General features: G+C 36.8%; 2 protein-coding genes across 3 annotated transcripts; one reads left to right on the top strand and one right to left on the bottom strand.

The window, feature by feature from the left end:
* The first annotated feature begins 978 nt into the window (after window positions 1-978).
* Window positions 979-13,947, top strand: LOC121418018 (NADH dehydrogenase [ubiquinone] flavoprotein 1, mitochondrial-like). Its single transcript, XM_041611724.1, has 13 exons — window positions 979-1,161; window positions 3,725-3,792; window positions 4,371-4,454; window positions 5,201-5,349; window positions 5,907-6,040; window positions 7,696-7,760; window positions 8,225-8,329; window positions 9,038-9,163; window positions 9,690-9,922; window positions 10,415-10,568; window positions 11,215-11,269; window positions 12,151-12,260; window positions 13,318-13,947. The coding sequence occupies exons 1-13, from the start codon at window positions 1,116-1,118 to the stop codon at window positions 13,402-13,404; spliced, it is 1,416 nt and encodes a 471-aa protein (XP_041467658.1). The 5' UTR covers window positions 979-1,115; the 3' UTR covers window positions 13,405-13,947.
* A 3,656-nt stretch (window positions 13,948-17,603) lies between these two features.
* On the bottom strand, window positions 17,604-26,419 carry LOC121417999 (coiled-coil domain-containing protein 127-like). Of its 2 annotated transcripts, none has more exons than XM_041611708.1 (3): window positions 25,981-26,419; window positions 20,094-20,242; window positions 17,604-18,115 (listed from the first exon to the last, which is right to left on the bottom strand). In XM_041611708.1, exons 2-3 carry the CDS (start codon window positions 20,218-20,220, stop codon window positions 17,637-17,639), a joined length of 606 nt encoding a protein of 201 aa, XP_041467642.1. In that variant the 5' UTR covers window positions 20,221-20,242; window positions 25,981-26,419; the 3' UTR covers window positions 17,604-17,636. The 2 variants fall into 2 exon arrangements, with proteins under 2 accessions (XP_041467642.1, XP_041467647.1); XM_041611713.1 differs by lacking the exon at window positions 25,981-26,419 and adding an exon at window positions 24,840-24,884.
* Window positions 26,420-26,556: the final 137 nt, after the last annotated feature.

Below are 26,556 nucleotides of genomic sequence, written 5' to 3'. Positions count from 1 at the left end.
TTTGTTTTTTCTCTTTCCCGACGGCAGCGCTGATTTACCGACTACATGTATATTGAAATTAGGGGGGGGGGGGCTGTCACACCCTCTCCCTCTACCCCCTTTGCGACGGTCCTGCTTGGGACCCCTGGGACTATAATACTGGGCATTATATACAGGGTCTACGGAACGGGATCGCGGTACTGGGAAAGGAGTCCAAAGGGGTCTTGTGAGCGGCGGCGGTGCGGCTTCTGTAGTATAGTCATCCGAGTATTGACTTTGACCTTGAATTTGAACCCCCAAACCACTTTCCCCACCCCGCATTCCTCCTAACTTTTTTTGGATAAACTTGTCATCCATGGAACTGAAATCAATTAAACAACATTTCCAATAAATTTTATTCCAGATTGGCTATATAGGGTGTAAATTCATTAAATGAAGGTAATTTGGTCCCGAAAAGTTGAAAATCACAAAAAAGGGATGGCACTGAAATGTATAGGTCATTCCCTTTTTTACTCTGCTGTCCGAGGAGGGGGGGGGGGCGTCAAACAAACCCCCTATATTCCCCTCCTGGTACCACCAATGTTCTTATGTGAGAGCCCCCCCCCCTCCTGATATACGACGTTGAGAAATAATATGTAACAGCTTTGGCAACTTTTTTTATTTTTGATATGTTGTGAAAGAAATGAGCATAAGGAATTTAAGCTCCTACCATTGTTTTCTATCTTCTCTCTATTTATTTCACAACATATTAAAAATGAAAACTAAATACATGTATACATTATTATAGGAAGATGAAACATGCAAGAGACAGAGAAAACCCGGAGAGAAAAAGACCTTCGGGAAGACCTTCCAGCAACCTTCCCGTAGCTAGTAGGACGCCATCTGCGGGCGTTCGTTGCGTCGATTTCCTAATTGTATAACTTCGGCGCAGTGCTCAATGCAGCTACATGCACTACTACTGCACAGCAGCGCTGCGCTAGTACAATAGTGTCGGTGTTTTGTAACACAGGCAGATAGTCAGTCGGTCTGTCGGATGCGATGTTCTTATATTTATAACTGGCAAAGACGTGTACTAATTCATGCAAAACGTATGAAGATCAGATTTACTGGAACTAAAGAAGACGTAACAAGATAAGATGGCACTTTCAAGCAGAGGGATATCATTTTTGAGGGCAGGAGTTGGTAAGGAATCTAGATCTTAACAATTCCCCGAACGCTTGTTTCAATGTTTGTCATGTTTGTTGTAAATCAAGTCATGTTTGTTAAATTGAAAGCAAAATTAAACTTTTAATTTAACGTACGGTTAGGCCTTAGACAGCTGGCAGCCGTCTGTTCCAAGGAGATTTCAACATTTTTCAATTTTATTATCTCGATCTCCTCGAGCATACGTAGTAAGTCACAAGGACTCAAGAGGTTGATATAAAATTAGAGGCAGTCGACAGCTGGCAGCTGTCTGTTTTGAATTTGAGGAGTTTTATAACAGATTTAAATTTTTAAAAAAGTTTCTCTTCATACACAGACGGCTTGCTATCATGCAGCCAACATTAAGCGATTAACACTGCAAAATCTCCCCGACGGGGCTTATCGTTTTTTTGTCTTTATATTATAACAATAGGCAGTAGAGGCGCACGGCCAATATCGCATCGGAGACTGTCTCCAATGTGGGAAATTATCTCCAATATCAGAGACTTTTGTAAAGAATTTGGGTATCCAATTTCAGAGACAGTCTCCAGTTTTGGAGACTAATTTCCTTTGTTTACATTTGCGGCAAAAGGATTACCTTGGCGGAAAATGAAAATGTGATAAGCAGATTCCTCATGACAAATTACCCCTTTTTACCGTCTACTTTAAAACTTCACCGTCTACTTTTGTTTTGATACGGATTTTTGTTGTCAATCACACACAAAACAAATGGGCTTCTGACTGACCTCAACAAAATTTTGGGTGGAAAAAAATCATGCTTTTGTTGGTGTTTCTTTTGTCCTTTTGCAAAGCAAGTCTCCAATGTGGGAGAGAGTCTCCCATATTGGCCGTGCGCCTTTACTGATAGGCCCTATATAAAAAAAACTGTATAGGGTCTACCAAAATAAAGATTATTACTGGTAGGCCCTATTCTGTTTTGGCATGAAATGCACCAAACCGGAGAAAAATAAACTTAAGTGGAAAAAACAGTGACTTACTACGTATAACTGCCACCAAGTTATTTAGACAAAGTCAAAAGATCCAATGTTTAGACGGATGTTGAAAGTTTATTCCAAACAGTGCCGTGAAACTGTAACAAACATTGAACAATTCAAACAATTAATTTCATATCGAAGATGTACATTTCAATAATATCTTTTCCAATGAAACATATATTAATCAAGTCTTATTAAATTACTCTTTTAGTGAAATTTCCTCAACTATGACATTTCAAACAAGACGTACTGTATACGATCATTTAACATTTCATACAATAATTCTTAACTAGATCTAATTCTCATCATTCATAAACAATTGTCATGTCACTAAGTTTAAAGTACAATTACGTAATATAAACAAAAAGCACATCAATATCAAGTTCCAAAACAAATATCCATCATATAGAATCGATATGATAATACATGAAAATAAAGAATTGATTAATAATTTATATCAGCAATATCATGAATAAGGAAAACTTCTTTCGATCCAACTCACCTCGTTGGCTGGACATAAATAACTTTTGCATGGCAGTAATTAAAACAGATTTTGCAAAGAGGAGCTGTAAACGAAGGTCTCCTAGGTCAAATAACAGCAAAGTGACAAAATCAAGAAAATAGTTATTTTGTGTTGTCATGGTACTTTGCACGCATTGATATCATAAAACTATAATCAAGAAAAATATGTTTTATAATTGGCACTGAATTGGCAAGTTAGACCGAGAAAGTGTTGAAAAATATAAACTACTATTATACACAAGAATTATGATACAATTCGTTCGATTAACAATTTAAATAATGTGAAAATAAAGAATTATCTTTTATCATCGGAAGAATCACTGGTAAAGAGACTTAAAACTAATTAGCGCAACGCGTAGATAATAAGTTAAAAAAACGTGCATCCACAAGGGGCGCAGGAAGCTGCCAAAATGAAATTGGGGGCAGCCACACTACGGCTGTAGTGCAACTTCACTTCCCTGATTTATCTGAACTTATTACATAAACAATGGCCATTGAGTCCCCTGTACAGATCAAGCTAGAACTTCAGTCTCTGTATTCGGTGAGTGAATCCAACAATAGAGTTCAGTGGAACAGCCAACATCAGAGACCGAAGCTTTTGGTCTAGGATTGACAATGCAAAATCCCCTAAACGCAATAGGCAGTAGCATGTAACCTAGCCTTGCATAAGTCTGTTGTTAACCATGCCATGGCTTTGCATTGGTAGCCCAATCTGTGAAAAAAGCCAACTGAAGTTGCCTGTCTGTGTATGTGTGGGACAAGGGAGATTCATTGTCACTTTTCCCCCATACAAACTCTTCACCATTGCACTTGTCTAATTCTACTATTCAAACAGAATTTGTGCTTTTGCAATGCTTATGATCAGTGAATATATGTTTAGAACTACATTGTATGTTGATATTGTGATAGCTGTGTTTGTTTTAATTCTAAACTTTAACTCCTTTAAAAAGTAGTCTTAATGTACTATAGTATAGTTTAAATTGAAAGGAAAACTTACATTAATGAAGGTAAATTTATGTCATCTCATTTTCTTTGTTAATTTGTAGGACGACTTCAAACTCAGGCAACGTGCAGTTTAGCTACATCATCTCGACACAATGCAAGTGCTGATAAAGTGAGTTTATACAAAGAAAATATACCCTGCTTGGGCTTGAACTTACCCTCATAGGTGTATGACCACAAGAATCTGATTTTTTAGACATGTTGTTTTGTTCACAAAGACATTTGTCATGTGGGAGAGCAATAATGTGCACTTTGAAATAGTGTCATTGAAACTGAGCCAGGTCCAATCAGCTGGACAAGTATGCCTACCAGTCCTCAGCTTGGATTCTCTTGAAAATAGTAATTGCATGACCAACCTCAGATGAAATATTTCCACTATAAGTACTTTCTCAAACCCAGTGTATTTGTATGATATCTCTGAAGTTTGATGTGGTATGGTATGATTATAGGTTTTAGGTTCAATAGTAATTAAGTTGGTGTGCAGCTTGTGTAGTCACATCTATTCACATGAACAATTATTGTGTTGTTTTGAACTAAAGCACCTTCTAGCCACAATCATTGTTGAAGGTTCATTTTGAGTTAAGGCTCTTATTCTCAAATTTTGCTATATATCATCATTCAATGCTTAGTTAATGTTAGTATAAAGCTGAATATGAATTACATTGTGGGCTGTTTATTTGTTATTGATAGAATGATCCTCTGAAGGATGAAGATAGGATATTTACCAATCTCTATGGCAGACATGACTGGAAGCTAAAAGGAGCAATGTCAAGGGTGAGTAAATACGTGCTCGACTACTACACTCGTAAAAAGTCTATCAAGACTTTTTAGATGACTATTGTTATGGTTTTGTTGTGATGTTTACGTTTTATATAAATTTGTGAGAGAGCAAAACGAGTGAGAAAATTATCCCGAATGGTGTCCAAAAACATCTTCCAAAGGATGTGTATTTAATTATAGGAGAGACTGAAAGCCTTGAAAAAAAGTTGCTTCTGTTCTTTGAAAATACAGAGACAATTAGGGCCAAATGTCACTTATCAATAACGAAATGAAACCTCAAAAGAAAGGAAAGCAAAATTATAAAGTTGTCATAATTGAAAATGAGAAAATTCCAGTATTCACTGGTTATGAAGAGGTGAAATAAGAAAGAAGAAATGGGATTATTAGTATTTGGAATAAGGTTGCCCTACGAAGTGAATTATATGGCCATTAAACCCTGGCTTAAAGTTGTGGTTTAACTATGGAAAGCCAATTGGAACACAAATCTCTATTAGTACATGTTCAATTTATTAATTATTATGACGCTCAAATCATTTATGACTGTTTCAGATTGATTACTGGAATATTTTCTTCATTATGAAAGCAAAGGGAAACAAAATAGTAAACACAAGAAATATACAATATAAGCAGAATTTTTGAGTTTTTAGCTTCCCATAATTTTAGCAAAGAGTTAGACCATGGTCTAAGTTAAAACTGACTTCAGAATAAGTGCCTATGAAATCATTCCGCTCACTATACAGGGAGACTGGTACAAGACCAAGGAAATTCTGCTGAAAGGACATGAATGGATATTAAAAGAGATAAGAGACTCTGGTCTAAGAGGAAGAGGTGGTGCAGGCTTTCCAACTGGTATGAAGTGGGGTTTCATGAACAAGCCATCGGATGGAAGGTAATTATAACTTTGCTCATGTTCTGGGACAGAAGAGCAATAAAACACATGATCTTGCCTAAGATCTAAGATCTATTCCAAGGCGCATTATTATTATTACCCTAGCTTTAGCTCGAGCTGCCTTTCAGTGCTCGTGCATTGAAGGAATTAATCCTGCCTGGTACCCATTCGCCTTGCCTGGGTCAAGTGTAGCCCAGTGTGGATAAATTTCTTGCTGAAGGAAAACTCGCCATGGTTAGGATTTAAACCTACGACCCTCTGTTTGAACAGAATGAGCTCTAGTCCTGGATTACACATGTACATACTCCTTGGGGGTGTTATATAAGGAATTTTGTTACTTTTGTGACTTATAGTCACACTTGCAGTATAAAAGGAATCGCTGTATTGGTCAGATCATGATTTAAGACCGGCGATACTGCATATTAATCAATATGATTGCATGTTACATACATGTATCATGTGTTACCCTCACCCTTGCAGACTAGGAGTGTCTTTGTGTGCTATTAGCTCCCTTGAGTTCAGTTCCCTCTAACAAATTGCTATTTTTTTTGGTACAGACCTAAATATCTGGTAGTGAATGCAGATGAAGGGGAACCAGGTACATGTAAAGACAGAGAGATAATGAGGCATGACCCTCACAAGCTAGTAGAAGGCTGTCTGGTTGCTGGCAGAGCCATGGGAGCTAGAGCAGGTAAGAAATAATAATTATTATTATTATTGTTATTGTTGTTGTTGTTATTGTTAATTTTTATTATTATTTGTTGGGCGTCACCTGTGCCTTGGAGGTGAAAAGTGAAATTAGTCTCTATGACCCGCAAGTCTCTCCTCCCGATATAGCTGATTTAGGATAGTTCAGTTCCCTATATCCAGAGCTCTTCTAATTTGTCATCTCAGAATAAACCCCACACTCATAGGGATAGTGATTTTCCGTGATCGCTGAAAACGGACAATCACAGAAAACGTATTTTCCCTCAAATTACACAGAATAGCAATAGAAATTACTCCAAAATTACAACGAAATGAGAATATTGAATGGCCACAAAATCCCAGAAAACATGATCTCATGAAAATTCACACATTATGACTGCACTCGACATCAGCACACTCGATTGTACTCCGCGCCTGTACCTGGCCGGCCGGGTTGGGCTTCACTATACACATATATCGTTTTAACTACACGGTCGTGTGTTGCTGCCCTCGCAGTTGAAGATGTAACAGCACAATATCGTGGTCTTAAAATCCAAGATGGCGGATTGGCAAAAGCCGTTGACTGATGATAACATGGTCAAAAAAACCCAAAATTATCGATGAAATATCATTTCACCGTCAAATAATGCTAATAATGTGAAAGGTGAGGATGTATGCATGCTAAATGCACCCGCATAAATCCGATTTGAACGGATTCTATTGTGTTGTTGGTACAGTAGCAGATACAAATTTTGACCAGTGCGAGTGTACGTGTGATTTTGCTATTCAATGTGAAAACGGAATTGTCTCTTTTCCGTGTGTACAAAGTCTATGGGGAAACGGAATTTCCGTTTTCTGACATGCTTATTAAAACGGAATTTGATATTTTCTGAAACGGAAAAGGCAATTTTTTGAAACGGAAAATCACTGTCCCTACACTATTAGATAATTCCTGTGAAATTTCTACTTTTGAACAGTACCTACAGGTACATGTAACTTGTGGGTATTTTCTTTTTGGGATAGTGTAAGTACTTTGCATTCATGTGCACTGGCTAAGTAATGATAATAATACATGAGATTTGTATAGCGCACTCTTTATCTTGATTAGATGCTCAAGGCGCTTCAGAGCAGAACAACAATAACTATTTACATGTAATACATGTCTGAACAATAAGTCAATGACTATCAAAAAGCACTCATATACAGGTATGTTTTCAGGTGACTTTCGAAGGTGGTCTCTGAAGTCTGGGTTTTCAAACTTTGTGGGAGAGAATTCTGCAAAGGCCCGTGTCCCTGCATGATTTCTTAGCATTTGAATTTGTAAGAGACAAGATGATGAGGATCTTAAATTTCTTGAGGGTTGGTAATTATGCATCAAAAACCTATCGTAACTGGGGAAGTTCCATTGACTATATGAAAAATCATAAGGATTTTTAAGACTATACGTTCCTTCAGGGGCAACCAGTGAAGAGTTTTCAATATGGGGGTGATGTGGCCGAGCTTGCTAGATAGAGATACAATACGCCCAGCTATTAGTTTTCATACCTATATGTAGCGGATAAGTATCAAGTAGAGTTTATTCAGTTTAATAACAGTCTTGGATCATTGCGTTTTGTAATTTTGTTACAAGAATTTCTTGATTTTTATGTTCTATTGTAGCTTACATCTACATTCGTGGAGAGTTCTACAATGAGGCCTCAAACATGCAGCTTGCTATTAAAGAGGTACTAATTGTGTTTCTAAACAAGTCTTTGATTCTTTCTCTCTGTCTCTATCTCTTAATCTAGATTGAAAACCTCTTCTATCCTTCTTGATATATGTCTGTTTTCTCTCTCTTCCTATCCATTAGTTACCCTAAGAAAGATTCAGTAGGTTGTTTTCATCAGTTAATTTCTATTTCAAGTTGTATTTTGCACTTTTTGTTCTTAGTTATTAGTATTGATTGAATTAAGCACATTGATCTTTTTTATTTGAGCTGTATATATATATATATATATATATATATATATTATTATACTATATTGATTGTATGAATTACTGGGATAAGTTAAGCATTGTTGTATTAGTAGGTCTCTTTATTTGGGTAACCAGTGTTACGTTTTGCATAGAAAACAGCCCTTCGATAGAAACATCTGAATAAACATGTCACTGGAATAATGCTTCTTTGGTGATATGTTTTTTTTGTCAGGCTTATGAAGCAGGTTTTCTTGGAAAGAATGCATGTGGATCTGGGTATGACTTTGATGTCTACATGCATAGGGGAGCTGGAGCTTATATCTGTGGAGAAGAAACCGTAAGTAGCGTTAACATTGTCAATCCATGCCTAGTACTTGTTATTCTATACTAACTGTATGAACGAAGAGAAAATGTTTGAATGGATTGTTCATTTAAGTCAGAAGAAGAGGGCAATTTTTATGAAACAAATAGTGACTTTTACTGACGATTTTTGTAAGCTACTGAAATCCTTGCATCTGATTGGCTAAGAACAAATTAGTCATTGAAGGCACTGACTGTTGAAACACTCTCCAGTTGACACAGTTTATTTCCAATTCGTCTAATCCCAATTGTCCAATTGGCAACTTGTCTACTATCATTTGGTCTACCATAAGTTTGTCCACTGTCCACACGGTCTAATTGCCAATCCGTCCATTAACCATTTAGTCTAATAACCAGTTGCTCCAATAGCCATTAAGTCCATAAACCATTTGGTCTAATTAGATAGGTGTTAATTGGGCGAAATGAATGAAAAGAAAGTGAGTACTAGACCAAACTGGTTTTGAGACGTAATGGTCATAGAGGAAATGGTGATTAGACGAAGTGGTCATGGACCAAATGGTTGTTAAACAAAATATTAATGGACGAAATGGCATTAGACTAAATGAATTTAGACTGTGTGGTGTGTACACGAGTTGGCAGTAGACAAATTGGCAATTAACTGTTGACACTGACCATTGAATGCAGGGAAATGTTTGATTTATATGATTGCTCTTTTGATCTACAGGCCCTGATTGAAAGTCTAGAAGGCAAACAAGGCAAGCCCCGTCTTAAGCCTCCTTTTCCTGCCGACGTTGGTGTCTTTGGTTGCCCTACCACTGTGGCTAATGTAGAGACAGTCGCTGTTGCACCAGTAAGTTCAAACTGCAGAGAGATAGATACACATTTGTAGGGAAATTAGAGAAGAGAGTACAGAGAAAGAGAGAGAGGTGGAGAGAGATGGCTACTGTATTGTGCATGCTTTCTCAAATCTCAATGGACTTAGCATTGAAAAGAAGCAGTATTTATAAAGTGGCTGCGCTATGCAAATTAATCTGATCGTTGTTATCTTTTGGTATTGTTGACATTTTATTTCACTTTGAATGTGATGGCTTTTATTGTAAGGGGTGGTTTTGGAAAGAAATCAAAGTAATTTAACAAAATTACGATAGGCTGTGTGCTTACCTAATTAAGATTATGCACACTTTTTACACAAGTTGTTTGTCGTCATTTTTTTCTATTAAAAAAATTCAAAATAATTTTAACAAAATTATGATAGGCTGGTATGCTTACCTATTTAGATTATGCATACTTTTTAAAGAAGTTGTTTGAAGTGATTTTGTATAAGTCTATGCCAATCCATGTATAAGGCTTGTATTGCATTATGTTACAACTTTCAGATCATCTGTAGGAGGGGAGCTTCGTGGTTCGCTGGCTTTGGACGTGAACGCAACCAGGGCACCAAACTCTTCAACATCTCAGGCAATGTGAACACTCCCTGTACAGTGGAGGAATCCATGTCTATTCCTCTGAAGGTCTTGATTGAGAAGCATGCTGGTGGTGTAGAAGGTGGATGGGATAACCTGTTAGCTGTCATACCTGGTGGCTCATCTACCCCTCTAATCCCTAAAGAGTAAGCATTGAAATCTACATGTAAGACGAGAAGTGGTAGATGATACAAGTTAATTGTCATAAAAGCGATTTCAAAATAATCTCAAATTGTTTAGATCCAATGTCAATATCCATCATTGATATACCTTGTGACGTTCTACTTTTCTTTTTTTTAAAGTAAATCTCATCTTTGGTTCTTCGTGTTATTGTTATTTCATGTTCATTTGCCATTATTATTATTTGTTTGGCGTCACCTGTGCCTGGGAGGCGAAAAGCGAACTGAATCACTATGACCTGCAGGTCTCTCCTCCCGATATAACTGATTAGGGGAATGCAGATGGACCACTACACCGGGGTTTCCCCCTACTCTTATACAAATAATGCAGTGGGTTCTTAACGTGCAAAGGTGGTGACTCTCCTCTACACGGGGCCTCCATTTAACGTCCTATCCTTGAGCCACTGATAAGTCTCTTTATCGTCCAATAAAGTGATTAAAAACAATTATCCTTTTCAGTGTGTGTGATGACGTGTTGATGGATTTTGATGCCCTGGTTGCCGCTCAGACTGGTCTTGGTACTGCTGCCGTCATCGTGATGAACAAGCAGGCTGATGTTGTCCGATCTATTGCAAGGCTCATGGAGTTTTACCAGCATGAGAGCTGTGGACAGGTAAGGATCATGACCATGATGTGGTTTGATTGTACATTCCAGACTAGGCCCGAGTCATTAGGTTTATTTTGAAAAATGTTCAATTGCTATTGATAATCAGGTGTTGACAGCAGGGGGTAAAAATAAATCTTGTCCCAAAAAGTTGCTGTAATTTCATTTATAAATCTTTGCTACCATGAGAGGGCCATCAATTTGTGATTTTTTTCTTTGCTATTGATTTGATAGAAGCACTATTGTAATCCCACATCTAGACTTTCATGGTGTTGACTGAGTGTGCCATCAACTGAAAACTATCTTTCATTGCAAGATAGAAGTGAATATTCTTAACTGATTTTATCTGAGCAGATTTTATAAGTCATCTATGTCCAACACGTTATATATGGGATTTTCGAATTGTTGCTTGTAGAAAAGTTAGAATTGAGAAAATGGGGTCTAATTTATAAAAACAATTACTTTTTTAATGGAATGGCTGTCTATTTTTTTACAAGATCCTTGCACTAAGATTTAAAAAAAAAATTTTTTATCGATGTTGAAATAATGCGATTATTTACAAGAACTTCGTTAATCAGAAATACATGAATAGGTATCTACTTTAGTCTATTATATTCATAGGGTGAATGTTCATTTTTTTTATCTTACTTCACAGTGCACACCATGCAGAGAAGGAACTGGCTGGATGACCAAGATTACTAACAGATTTGGTAAGTTTTATTTATAATTTTCACTCTGATCATATGGTAAATGGACAAGTTTAGGGGGGGGATCAAAATTGACAATTTTTTTCATGAGTGTCAGGCTTATCTAATTTGACTCTTTAATGCTTATATTATTTTTATCACTATGATGTCATAAGAAATACCACATGGTCAGCATGAATGTCATGAGGATTGCACTAATGATTGTGGTGATAATGATGTCGATGATGATGGTGAAATTGATATGATGCTGATGATGATGGTGAAGTTGATATGATGATGCTGATTTTGATGATGATGGTGATGATGAAGATGGTGAGGAAGGTGGTGATGATGATGTTGAATGATTGAAGTGATGATGACGATGGTGAAGTTGATGAGATGATGATTGTCATAATGATGATGCAATATTGATTATTGTGGTGATGTGGTTACAGTATTGGAAGTAATGTTGATGCTGCTGCTTCTGTAGAAAAATTGTGATGATGATGATTCTGGTAATGTTGATGATTCTTATAATGCTGATGATTCTTAGAATGTTGATGATGATTCTGATGATTCTGACGATGATGGTAATGATTCTGGTGACATTGGTGATGAGGTTAATAATAATACTGAAAAGTTATCATGGCTCTATGGGTAACCAACATTTGAAAATATCCAACCCCCACAAACAAACATGCAAATGTGTTCAAACTGAGGTGCAATTCAATAATAAAGTGAATAACACTGCCAAATTGGTCATATAATTTTGCTTCAGTGAGGTGATTGAGAAGTGATTATTCTAACCAATGAATGTTGATTTGTGCAGACTCAATAGTATGAAAATGTTATTGTATACCCACCCATAATCATTTTTGGCTCTTGTCACTTGTGTACTTTTCCAGTGGAAGGCAATGCCAAGCCAGACGAGATTGATATGTTGTATGAGCTGAGTAAGCAGATTGAAGGTCATACTATCTGTGCACTCGGGGATGGTGCAGCATGGCCCGTACAGGTAAAAAATATCATATTAAGATCACCCCAGCAAGTTTAATGAATACCGGTATAGAAAAATCAAACAAGGATGCCACTAGAAGTTTATAAAATTTGGATTTATAAGGAATTTCACAAAGTAGTTACAGTCTCATTGCAGCTAGTATGCACATTCTGGTATCACACACAGTTATCTATTTTATATTGTTGGGGGTATGAAATATATTATTCTTATGTTTGTCCAACATGCATAGCTGATTATAGGCGCCGTTTTTCCAACAGCAGCGGCTTCCTCAAAATTGAAATCTTAACCAAGGCTCAATTTCTAAATTTTCATCATAACTTTGGAAGTGTATGTACCTCGTTTCTGAAACCCAGATATAAGGGTAATCCAGTATCACCGATCATCTTGGAAGAGTTTCAGGTCACATGACCAATGTTAAAGCTAGGTCATTTATGTTCCATGAACTTTGATCATGTTCTGAGTATCAGCATTGAAATCTTCAATAATCAAGGTATGAAGGTCAACTTGTGCAGATGATTCCATGACATATGCTCCAACGACGATTGCTGTGCTGTAAATTCCACACACTAATTATTTGACCATCTTCAACCCTGGATTTAATACTATACCCTACCCTAAACCTAACATATAACCCTATTGCAACCCCAACCCTGTATCTGAGACAAAATAAAAGCCCAAGAGCTATTGTTGCAGGAACAAATATTGTGTCAATGGTGGAGACTTGTTTGTAACTAAGGAGAAAGGCCTCATGAGAACCTTAGATTTAGATCAAATTGATACAAAGTTGACATTAATAGGGAAAGGCCAGAGTATTCAACCCCAAACTTCATGAACTTGAGAATTTCATGAAAGGGTTTATCTCTGTTTTCTATTCGTTAATATGATTTTTCATGAATTCTTCCAAATTTTTGTGGCTGGAGTAGTTCATATGATTGAAAAAATTTGGTTGAATATACAATAAGGATGATTATATCATGGAATTGGCCTGTATAGTGTCCTGTACTTGTTTTAATGTCCATTTATCCGCCATTTATCTTTTCTTTTTTTTACGCAGGGTCTTATTCGTCACTTCCGCCCAGAGCTAGAAGCTAGGATGAAACGGTTCCACGAGGCCAAGCAGAAAGCATCAGCCACTGCATAAAGCCTGCCAATGTACATCAAGTGATATCAACCTATCTATTAAAATCAGATATGATATTGAATCTATGGAATTAACAATAGATCAAGTCTTTGTATAGCAATGCCTTGAATTATCAGGGGATGGTTCACAGAGAATAGAAGATCAAAGTCTGACCGAAGGTCACACCCGATTCACCTCCCATAGGCTCAGAACAATGCAGTGGTGTGTGACATACCATAAGTAACTGCAAAAATTAAGTGTGATTCATAGATATTTTTGAAACACCTTTAATTTCAAACTGTTGAATGATATTGAGATCATTCATAATTTTTCGCTATCCATGTATCACAATGGATAAGGGGGAATATGTTCGTTTACAGAATTATCAATTTGGTTTAACTATTTCTCCTGGTTTACTTAATAGTGCATAACCTGTTAAATACATTGTAAAAAGACACCGATATAACTGGATGGTATATTCTTATTGTATTATATATTATGTCTTCACCAACATAGTGATCTATACTGTAATTTCCTGTTATTTTATATAAAGATGTAGTAATTTCAGAATGAAAAGACATTAATGAAGATGATAATCCTGACCACTGTATTCATCACAAGATGACCAAACCAGCTCAATCTTTGGCATTATGTCTAATACATTTCTGCAGTACTGTATTAGACTGGAATACTGTCAGCACTTTTGACGATGGGAGACAATACAATGTGCTATTGGTGCCAGAAAGTCTTGAATTTGAGTCGAAAGTCAATACATATCATGTATATATTTTAATAAGTGTCATTGCACGTTTGCTGTCTTTTATCGGGTTTGAAGACATTTACTTATATTGTAAAGAAATTAAATGGCCTGTGAACTGGACAGGTGTAATAAAGTGAATATTGTTCGAAACAAGTTATTTTGAATGGTGTGGTTTATTGTCATCATGACTTCTTGATATAAGCCTTTCCTCTGCTCACAATGAATTGTGGGAAGTTGATGATGTCATATCCCCACTTTCCTTTTTCACAAGTGTAATTGATGTGTCTCCATTATGATGAAATAAGTTGCGGCAAAAAATAACTAATGCACTAAATCAGTTGTCAATCCAATTGTTTTAGTTCTTGGTAGAAAAATTTTGAATAAACCTTATTTCATATAATAAAATTCAAAAGAACCAGTGGGGATATGACATCAACAGCACACCTAATGAATATACATGAAAAAATGCCTAGAACTGTTTCACCGGAATAATGCAAATCTTGAAAATTCATTAACTTTGTTATTTGTGGTATTTGTGATCCGATGTTGATCAAATTTTCAGCATTTTGCTCTGAATTTTACTCTATATATTGATATATATATCTCCAGCCTGGACCATCTCTTTAACCACTACATCTAAGCACATTTGGTCTATTTTGTCCAACAAGTATATAGTCTAATAGTGGTTTGGTGTCTTTGGGCTAACATAGATTTTTTGTGAAGAAGATACATGAAAGGCAATCTCACAGTGGTGAACCCAGTAGTATATAGACTGGATTACCATTATGATTTAGTACCAAATAACTGGAACACTTCATAGTGGAAACAATGGGCTTGTACCATCACATCGGGTTATCACCTATACCTGGCCATTCAAGAAAAGGGCTCCTAAATTCTTGAAACATTCGGTCCAGTTTACCTAACCATTCAAGAAAATGGCACCCTTAATTCCCCAAAAGTCGGGTTCAGTTTACCCAATATCTTTAAAAAATAATAGCAAAATTCTCGGATGGTCGGGAAAATTGCCCCAGATGTTTCACAAATTTAGGGGGCGCTTTTCTCGAATGGTCGGGTTTACGCCATTGCCTGACCCGATGGATAACCTGATGTGATGGCACAAGCCATACAAAGTACATGTACAGAAGAAACCATGAGAATCACTTATTTCAACAGGGATTCCATTAAAACCAATAAAAGAACAGGAAAACAAGAAAAGTACTATCTTCTATTATTAATAATAATTAATCTTCTATTATTAATAATAGAAGATATAATAAAAAATAATTTTTCGCCATAAATCTCTTTACACTGGCCCCAAGGTTTCGACCTAAATGCATATCAAGATGTGAACTTAAAGAAACACAAAGTCCAAGGCAATAAATTGCATTTGCTCATTATATCATTCTAATATTTCCTTAGTCGTGCTGCAACAGCGCCAGCTACGATAAAGGTCTGATGAAGCTTGCAGCCTAGCAAGCAAAAGTTTGACCCCCCCCAAAAAAAAAATAGGAAAAGTTTTGAGATTGTGAAATTAAATATTTCTAATGTCTAGGCATCAATCAGATCGACCTTTTCAGTATTTAATATTTTATGCGAGGCAGTTCGATTAAAGATCATTAAATCATGTGCTACTATTTTTCAACTATATTTCGAAATTATGCCAGTATTCAAAAGATGGTAATTGACTTCATTGCACGTACATTCAATGATTAAACTATTCAAGTAAACTTCACACACGTACACACACAGAGGATACTACATTGACTGAACTTGCAAGCCAGTGACCTACAGTATCACTTATTTTGCCGTTTTTTTTTCTTGGGAGGATATTTTTTTCATTAAAGTAAAATTGAATTCATGTATGATGCAAACAGATGTAAAATATGACATTTCGAGGAAAAAACTAAACAGTTAGGGCATTATTTTAAACATTGTCTTTTTTCAGAGATATAAGAGAATCAATACCGGGTATTCTGGTAGATGTCATATCATTTGTCATCACAACTGATGTAAATTTTGTCTCTTTTCTAAGGACTTTTCTAAGGAAAACCCCCCAAAATATGCCAATTAATAAACATGCATAATCCTATTACAAGCAAAACATTAATGACTGTGTCTAACAGTTCAAAAAATTGCAATATCCAAATACTATGCGGATATTGTAGGCTCAGATAGTAATAATATTATTAGCTGGATTGATAAAGCGCTTTTTGCCAGAGGATACAAAGCGCTGTATTCATTACCCCGGCTTTAGCTCAAGCTTCCATCACCGGCGCTTGGTGCATGCAAGGAATTACTCCTGCTGAGTACCCAATCACCTAACCTGGGTCGAGTGCCACACATTGTGGATAAATTTCTTACTGAAGGAAAACACAACATGGCTACGATTTGAACCCACGACCCTCTGTTTCGAAGGCAAGAGTCAGAACCACTAGACCACGACGCACCCAATGAGATTATTTCACTTTCACTCATCATCCATGACTACTAAATATTTTTTCATGCTTCAAATCTTTAGGCCTTACATACATACTCATTCCTGGGGTTTTTTCCTCTGTTTTTCTCCCTCTCTTCTAAAAATCCTCAACTTTCTGTCTCTCTGTATATTAAATCAAGCACATTAAAATACATGTGGTCGTAGAGTCAGCAACTGTATTGAGGATATGCCCCCACGTTTCCTCAATCTTCCTACTGGTTAGAAGGGCTCAGAACTAATTGATTTTGATTGGTTTGTTTGTAAGATGATGGGCAGGAACTTTCAGAGATTATGACAGAGAAAAGAAAACGTTCGGAATACCAATTTGTGACAATCATGTATGGTAATGTCCTGGGAGGGGTGGGAATCACATATATTGGTGGTACGGGGACATGTCGCTTTGATGACCCCCTTTTTCAGACCTAATTTTCAGTTTTCTATATACTCCAAATGACAAAAGTTCCATTAAAGAGCCACCCCGCCCCGCTTGCAAGTCCCATGTTACGAAACCTCTTAGTTCCCTTGCCCTGCCAAAAGTGTCGATTGTGCGAGCACCGCCAGCGCCCAAAAGACATGCACAGCGCCAGCATGCACCATACCTACTGTACCGCGATCCCATTCCGTAGACCCTGTTTTTCACACTGCCCAGTATATACATGTATTTAGTTCCCAAGACTCCACCACCATATTTTACCCTTGTAGTCATTCCTTAGACCCCCATTTCAGGGTTTTGTGAGGCACACCCCTAAAAATAATTTGAGCGAATTCCTTCTCTGTTCTGAGATTACCCTTGATTTCCCTATGATTTGTCAGTGGAAGGTCGCTTTAATGAGTGAATGCAATTATTACCACACTCCAACAAAAATGTCATGTCAAAAAATATATCCAGTATATATCAGATAATTGGAAAGAGATTGAAACTCCCCTACTTTCCACCAAACCAAGCCAAGTTACAGTCATTAGTACTACGACAATGGCAATGAGTAGAAAAATGATTTTTGTCTTTATTCCATCAGTTTACTTTTTTTTCTCCTTTAGATCATATGCTCTCATTTTGAGGATGACATTTTCTTGCATATTGAGCCGTGCTCTTGTCCTCCACAATTCCATATATACCCACATGAGGCAGCCATTTTCACTTCTGTTTCCTCCGCAATGGCAATCTTTCTCCAGTATCTCTTCTATGCCACTGAAAAGTTTCAACTCCCTTTCATAGGGGCGCTCGACTACATACTCTCGGAGTTTCTTCTCCAGTTTTAGTCTTGTTTCTTTATGCTTGAAGGGACTGCAGTAGATATCCTGGCGTTCTTCGAGCATGTTGGATATCGCATCCAGGTCCCGATTCATCTGAATATGCTTTTGGTATTCTTTTTGCTGTGTGTCGGTGATATGGCCATGGAAGTTTTCAATTTCAAATTTTAACCTCCTGATTTCAGCTTGCAACGAGGAAATCTTGTCGTTTGGATCAACATGAAGACTTCTCGAAACTTTCCAACCTGGATGGAAATTACAAATATAAAAAACCCTTTGTAAGTAATTGTAAGGGCAAAGTCATTTAAATCTCTATGTAATGAAAAACATCAGAACACCTTTTGTACAAGTCAGAACTTAATCAGATAGAAACACTGTGTAAAATATTCACACAACTTAACATTGCTTCCAATTCTTTGATTTCGGGCACTGACACTCTGACACTGATAATTTTCAATTTTTTTAATCAAGACTGCATATTTATTGAAAATGCACCTGAATAATTTCGTGATCTACATATCACACACCCCCCTGAATCCTATATAGAATGATTGACATTGCTTTGAAATAAAATATGTAAAGTCTACATCCTGAAATTGCAAGAATTTTATAGACCCCAACCGGACATTGACAAATCATATATCAATTGAAAACTTACACACTGTAAAACACAGCAATATATACATTGTTACCATTTCCCAGCGGAATATTTTGCTTAAAGGTCAAGTATACCCCACAAAAAGTTGATTTAAATGAAAAGAGAACAAGAGTGTCGCTAAGACAAGAACATAATATGTCTGCCTGTAATGCGGAAAATAGAGTTATTAGTCAAGCAAGAAAAGTGGAAGGTGGCAATTTCACCTTTGACCTTTTGACCTCAGAATCCATAGAATTTCTGGGATCCATGCTGGTATCATACACACCAAAAGTTCTATATGAGCCTAAACTGAAGTTATCGCATTTACAACGACTGCAGAAGGGTAAGATGAAAACATGTCACTGTGACCTTGACCTTTGGACCTCCAAATCGATAGGCTTCCTGGTATCCATACTAGTATCATACACACCAAATTATATGAGCCTAGGTTAAGTTAAACTGAAGTTATCACGTTTACAAGGAGAAGTGAACAGATAGACGGACACCGAGCGTGACACCATAACAGTCCCGTAGGACAGGCATATAAAATCAAACAACCATAACCCTGAAAATTTCATCAAAATCGAGTGCAAAATAAGAAAGTTATTACATTTTAAAAATTCGCTTACTTTAAACAAAAGTTATATGCACAATTCAGGGATATGCAAATGAGAGAGTCGATGATGTCCCCCACTCACTATTTTTTATTGTTTGAATTATACAATATTTCATTTTTCACAGATAAGTAGTGAGTTGATGATGTCATCAGTCTCCTCATTTGAATATCAACCAGAATGTGAATATAACTATTTTGTGAAATGTAAGCAAAACTTAATAATGTCATAATTTTGTTGGGCTTTGAAATAAGCTATATTGTACTCAGAATTGCATTCAGATCAGATATGTATCAACTTTTCCTGACATAAGAATTTAAACAACAAATTGAACAGTTGTAGGTTTCCATTACAAAAAAATTAATTGAAAGATTTTAATCGTCATCAGCATATTCTCTATAGTGGCTTACACTACGGCGTGCAAATTTTTAAAATGGCTGTTTGAATTTGATTGTCTGGATACACGACCTGTCCGGATACAACTGCGACTAAGCGTCTTTTTTTTCCTGTAAATTGAAAAATATCTAAAACAATATGGAAAAAAAGAGACATCTTTTTGACATTTAAACCTATGGATTCACATCACAGAATTTAGGCTGTGAAGAAGCTTTATCAAGCCTTTTTCTCAAAACCAGTTGAGTTTTTTTTTAATATGACACAAAACAGTCAGCTCTCAAGTGGAGAGTATGCATAAAACTCACATTGTTATACTATGTAGCTTATATCTTTTCCATTTGGTGATTTCACTTTTAGCTCTAGTCTGGGTCTTTAAAGTCCAAAGTTCAGAAAAAATAGGAAATTGCAATGTTCTTCTACTTTGGAGGTAATGCAAAGAAGTTATTGCTTGAACTTGAAGTCAATATTTATTCTGTAGCACGATGGATACATGTATTCTTCAAACAATTCAATTCACTAGGAGTAATATTAATCTTAGAGAAGAAGAAAGGCTTATAAGATGCAAGAAATTCTCACTTAGAAAAGCTGGAATGACGTAAGGAACTGCATACGGGAGAAAAACATCTCGAACGAGCCTGCTGATCTTTGCTTGCCAGGTCTCCGGTGGATCAGGCAGGATATTTAGATCATTCATAATATTCATTCTTTTAATTTAGCAGTGGAACCTAGAAGAGATTGAGCAAATGTGAGAAGAAAAATAAAACACGATCAAATAACAATCAAATACCGGTATCAGAACTACTAACAACATTCATTAAGATTTACCATTATGTAAAGTACCAAGGGATGAATTTAATCTTTCACTGTAAATCTTTGAGCCACACAGTATTTTGGTGTACATGGAACCGAATGTTACATTCATTTATTAAAATACTTTATAAGGGAATGTGGCATCTACATGTTTATTAACCCCCTAAATAACTTTTTTACTTGAAATTTATCTTCATTAACATCTTAAAAATATTGCTGTGGGAAGCACAATACATGCAATAAAAAGAGTAAATCATGGAATAAAAGGCATGCGACCCATCGCATATATGTGTGCAGTACTTCAAGGTTCCCTTTTGCATCCCCTGCTTTTTATTTTATGTGAATGATTTCCCCAAATCTTCAAAAAAGTTGTCTTTTTTTGTTATTTGCAGATGATACAAGTGTATTCTGTTATAACAGAAACTTAGAAACTCTTCAACTTATAAAGAGCCATGTGTGCTGACCAGTAGCGTACCTAGGATTTTCCACAGGAAGGGCAAAATCTTCCGCCCACAAAAAAGGTCTTCAACTTCTCGTCAGGGGGGCAGGGATAGGTCCCTTGCATGGGTTGTGACTCGTCAGGGGGGAAAGGCAGTCTGCCCCTCCTGCCTTCCCCCCGCATGTACGCTAGTGGTGCTGACCAAATACACTGTTGCTTAATGCCTGTTATTAAACTGGGGGGGGGTCAATTTGACTCCCTCGACAAATTTCATCACTACGCCATAGAGCGCATTTTTTTAATCTTGCAGCTCACTGACTTTTTACTTTCGTCTTGCGCATCTTTTGAGACCAAAATTGTGATACCCAGGGACGCGGTTCTGAAATTACGCAACATTTTGTAAGTGCATATCAGACCCAAAATTGCTCCAAAATGTGATTCTGTGTGCAAAGCCAATGCAAATTGTGTTTTTCAACCAAAACTCATAGATGTATGATTATTTTTACTTTTGTTGGTTTAAATGGATTTATTTTATGCTATTTATGGTCGCAGAACGGTTCCCGACAAAGTTCTTAGGAAAAAACAATAAAAAACAAAGTTTTGAAAAACAAAGAAATACATAAGAACTTAAAAAACAATAAAATACATAAGAAATTAATTATATTTTTGCAATTTTTTTGTAGATATTTGTTAGAAATGTAATAATTGATTCACCAAGCATTCTACTAGCTATATAAATTGAGTTAAAAGCAAAAACATACACAAAAAACAAAATTTAGGGCAAATTTCATACGCTTATTTGCATAATTAATTAATCAAAAATATAAAATTAATTTTTAAAGAATTTTACCATATAGTCTTGTAGTTTACATCCGGCTCTACGCGTGTGCAAATTTTTGCGGCGATCACGTGATCAGCGGCCAAGATCTGAGGGGGGGGGGTGGGGTCAAATTGACCCCTGGTCTGAAATAGCCTAGTTAAGAAAGGGTTTAAGCTTTGGTAAATCATGGGTCAATCCTGTGAACTATATTTAGTTATCATCTAATATTTTAATCTTAAGAACTTGGATCAACTGTTTGATCTTCTTTTCAATTGGCAATTCTCTGTGAAAATTCACACATTCAAATCAAAATATCTTACACCCACTACATGTATTTGAGCATTTACAATTCAGGTCTAGGATATCAAGATGCTACAAAGATTACTTATTTCCTGAAACTTTCAGGCCATTCATGCTTTGGAATAGGTTTCATATGGCCTTGTGTCTCCAACTGACCCCATTTGTGTACCGTTGCCCAAATCTAAAGCACACCTTTCAACATCACAAGTGGAATGCCTCTGGCGTCTTGCCTGCATTAAGCGATTCAATATTGCAGCATTGTTGACTTTGAAAATAGCTATTAAATAATTATTCACAAAAGAAAACACTCATATGTACTATGTCCATTTACCCAACAAGACCTTTGACCATGATCATCAAGTTCCTCACACGTTTCAAAACATCACATGCGCGAGGGTCTGAGCTCGGACTGTCATGCATGCGATATTTTTAAATTGGCAGCGAATTATTTATACGTGTGAGGAACTTGATGTTGGCTCTAAATCACAAATTTTGAGGCTAACCGGAGGATGGATAAGGAGTGATATTAGGATGAAAAAATAAGAAATTAAGCTTCTTATTCTTTTTAAGCTAGTTTCGGTGTATGATTTTTACAATAAATATACATTTTTTCCCATCTTTTCCGCTCGGAGTATCAGAGCGTGTTTTGGACCTTGATGTTCGGGTAGGTGTAGCGGAAGTGAAGTGGTGGCTGCACGAACATCAATTGAGGAAAGTCTAGAGCAAAAGATTCAGTCTCTCCATTTTGGTTATTCCGCTGAACTCTGTTGGCTCCACTCACCAATAACAGAGACTAAAGCTCTTACTCGATCTGTACAGGGAGTCAGTCAGTGGCCATATGTTAATGTATTATTAAGTTCGGATAAAACAGGGAAGTGGGAGTTGCGGGACAGCCAAAGTGTGTCATTGTTTTTTTTCCTTTTATTTATTTTCCCCATTTTGGTGCATTTCAGGCTAAAGTGGAATAATCATCTTTATTTTGGTCTAGTTCTTTTTAAATATTTTTATGAAATAAAGACAAGAATCGATGAGCCCTGTCAGGGGGATTTTACATTGTTAACCCCTAATGGCAGCTACTTGATTGCAAGCGAGGAGAAATTAAATTTTTTTTTTAAATGTTTAAAAACTCCTTGAAACAGTCGGCTGCCAGCTGTCTACATATAGTCTAGACCTTTTTTTGTTAATAATTACCCAAATACACAGATACTCTATGACTACGAGACAACCTGCTTTATACATGTAATTATAGTTAATCATGCATTTTTTAATCCAAATTTTTAAAAAAAATCTTTGTTATGTGTTTAGCAAGCCTTGCTTTTGTACAGACCATTCTTTTTTGATCTAGGTAAGTATGAATATGATCCTTTGAAGTTCGAGTTTGTTCATGAGCTTTAGATTTAAAATTCATACCTTGCAAATCATATTAGTATAATATAGATCTAGACTCGACTAAACCTTAATGAAGTAGACAAATATTTTTTAATCACTTTGTCTTATTTAGAAAAACAAACACCGACTCTAGGTCTACAGTGTACATGCAGTGGAGTAACAGGCAGGGGGAGGCTGCCCCCCCCCCCCCCCCCGGCGGAGTTCACCGGGAAAATAAAAAAACAGGAATAAGAAAAAAGGGGAGAAAGAAAGAAAGGGAAAGGAAAAAAGAGGAGAGAGGGAAAAGAAAAGGGGAAAAGAAAACTAAGGAAAAAATAAAAAGGGAAAACAGAAAGAAAATGGGAAAAGGAAGGAAAGAGGAATAAGTGAGAAAGAATAGAAATACATTAGCATGATTGGTAAGACAGGGAAATAGATTAAAGATCACAAAAAGGCAAACAAAAGCGAGAAATGAAGGTAGAATGGAATGAGTCCAAATCGAAATTGGTAAATAAAGAAGGGACAAGATAAAACTACCGGACTGCCGAGGATTGATGATAACGAGCGGGAAGGAAAGGTGCATGGTATATTGCATAATGTCATATGAAAGTCCTTAAACTTGCTAAATCTCCAAAGCTACCGGGGGCTCTGTCCAAGACCCCGTGCAGTGGGGGCTCTTCCGTAACCTTTAAAGGGCTCTTTAATGGCCCTGTATGGACCCTTCCTCCATTAAACTTTGTGTTGAAGCATTGGCGTACCGGGGGGGTTACACAGCCAAGGGGAAATAGAGAAGAATAAAGGAGGCAGCAAAATGAGATAAATGAAAAAAAATATATGACATGATATTTGTTATGACATAGAAATCTATCACATAATTAGAATTTCATTTCAAAGACCATTTTTCCTTCTGGCTTGCTTTGCCGGCTGGCAAATTTTTACAAATTTTCCCACATTTGCTATGGTGTGCTCCCTCAAAATATTTGGATGATTACGGTACATAATTGCATTTAATTTATGTGTTGTGTGAAAACTAAAATATACACGCAACGTTAATAACAATCGTATTCACCGTGGCATACAAAAAAAGAGAGAAGGGTGATATAGGATACCTTTTTTTAACATTGTGTCAAAATCTATCACAAAATTTGATTTTTGTAAAAATTTTGCTCGCTTGCTCACATTTTTATTTTTTGTCCGGTACATTATATCATCCCCTCAAAATTTTTGCCCTCATGATGCCATTGCCTGTTTCATTATGACCAGGAAATTTTTGGCTCTTGCCCCCCCCCACTGACCCCTTAGCTTAGCCTTGGGCTAGCGCTCTGTTAAGAAGACAAGTGTACATGTTTCAAACTATTCAATTGTTCTTGGGGCATTATCGTGATATTGGGAACCACCGTTCACTTCTTCATACAGCAGCGCTTTATTCAGTCACACGCACGGTTCCCTATTTCCAACCTCCATTCACTTTGTACACAAGTGCGCGTACACAAATCTACCAGTGGTTTCTAAAACCACGATTTGGCCGTTTTTCGTTAACTGGTTAATTTTCAGTGGAAAGAAATTTGTTGTTTACCGAACTTACTTCTGGTACATTTGATGCGGGCATCGCCAGCGTAGTAACTTACGCCTAGACCAAAAGCTTCGGTCTCTGTTTTCTTGGTTGTTCAGCTGAACTCCATTGGCTTCACTCACCAAATACAGAGACCGAAGTTCTAGCGCGATCTGTACAGGTGACTCAATGTCCATATGTTTATGTATGATGGGGTGTCCAAACTTCGCGCACTTTTCAAAAATATTCATCAGGCTTAATTTTGTTCACAAAATATTCATAATTTATACAAAACCAATTCAAGAAATAGTTACCACATTGACGGCAAGATCGTAAACTATAAAATCATGGACGAAAATGTAAAGTAGGTCAAGGGGTTTCGCCGGTATCGCGATCTCAAAATTCTATTCCGATCGGCGAATGCGGGCTGTGCTGGAAAACCGTTCAGAAAAAGTGTGACCTAACTTCGCGCACCAAAGCTTTTGTGGAGATTTAAACAAAAACTCAAGCTCAAAAAGTGAAATATTTATATCAGATTGATGGCAAAATGCTATGGAATCGGTTAGTACCATATTTAACTCACATTTTTTATGATTTCTGCTTGCAAAATGGTGATATCATGATGCTTGTTGATTTCTTCAAAACGGTCGCCAGCGGTGACGAATTTGCCGATCTTTTGCCAATATTTTCATGAATACTGAACTCATCCTAAAGAAACTTTCACCGAAGGGTAATTTCAGGTCGCTTTTCACGTTGATGATGTCAGATTTTATGGATATTGGCTAGTTTTGGAGATAATGACCGTCCGCGAAGTTTGGACACGCGCGAAGTTTGGACTCACTGCCATACTGAAGATCGGATAAAACGGGGAAGTGAATTTGCGCAACAGCCGAGGTAAGTCACTGTTTTTGTTCCTTTTAACTTCATTCTTCTCCGTTTTTTGGCAAATTAATGCCAAGAGGGATATAAATTTGCATTTTGGTCGCGTTAATTTTCAAAATTTTTATTTAAAGACAAAAATTGAAGAGCCCTGACGGGGGGATTTTGCATGGCAAGTCCCCTAATGGTGGCTGCATGATAGCGAGCCGTCTGTGTACGAGGAGAATTTTAAAAAAAAATTCAAAAAAAAGTTAAAAAACTCCTCGAAACAGACGGCTGCCAGCTGTCTACTTACGCCTAGAACTAGAAGGCTAAGTCACATCTCATGAAGATAGCAAGTTGTGCCTCGGCCGCAGCTGCGTGGTAGCACTAGGGACTTCGAGGACAATTTACAGTCTTACAGATGCTTAAGTTAACTTAGAATTCTAACTCAGATCTACTCAGAATCCTGATGCTATGGCTGCCATTTATTTGGAGATCCAGTGTATCCAACATGAACTCCAGGCTTTCTCCACGCTGGATCATCCGGTCAACGTCGCGTCTCGATCTCACGGTCCGCTGATAACTGGATCTATGCAAAATTGCAACTATAATACAGTACATGCATAGCCATTATGGAATCACTTCCGTATTTACAGTTTTGTACGTACGTAGCTAGCCGCGGGAGTGAGTGGAATTCCTAACAGAGAATTTGATTAGCCATTAGTTCCACAAGGGCATCTTTTACGCCAATGAAAATGAGTTTCATGAACAGATTTGGCAGAAAAAAATGGTATAGCCTCTGTGCTAGATCGTTGTATTTTAATACATATACATGTATGTGATCTGGAAAGCAAAAAAAAAAAATTGAAAGTTTTAAAAGGGTTTTACA

Source organism: Lytechinus variegatus, chromosome 1, assembly GCF_018143015.1.
Source record: "Lytechinus variegatus isolate NC3 chromosome 1, Lvar_3.0, whole genome shotgun sequence".
In the NCBI taxonomy this organism is placed as follows: Eukaryota; Metazoa; Echinodermata; class Echinoidea; order Temnopleuroida; family Toxopneustidae; genus Lytechinus; species Lytechinus variegatus.
Note: the sequence above shows the minus strand (reverse complement) of the source record. Positions and strands in the feature narration are given on the sequence as shown.

Excerpts from the sequence above, each read along its gene's own strand:
- LOC121418018 (XM_041611724.1), top strand. The coding sequence starts at position 1,116 with ATGGCACTTTCAAGCAGAGGGATATCATTTTTGAGGGCAGGAGTTG. Across the intron at positions 3,793-4,370 it reads ACAATGCAAGTGCTGATAAA|AATGATCCTCTGAAGGATGA; the intron begins GTGAGTTTATAC and ends TGTTATTGATAG. Across the intron at positions 9,164-9,689 it reads AGACAGTCGCTGTTGCACCA|ATCATCTGTAGGAGGGGAGC; the intron begins GTAAGTTCAAAC and ends TACAACTTTCAG.
- LOC121417999 (XM_041611708.1), bottom strand. The coding sequence starts at position 20,220 with ATGAATATTATGAATGATCTAAATATCCTGCCTGATCCACCGGAGACC. Across the intron at positions 18,116-20,093 it reads CGTCATTCCAGCTTTTCTAA|GTTGGAAAGTTTCGAGAAGT; the intron begins GTGAGAATTTCT and ends ATTTCCATCCAG.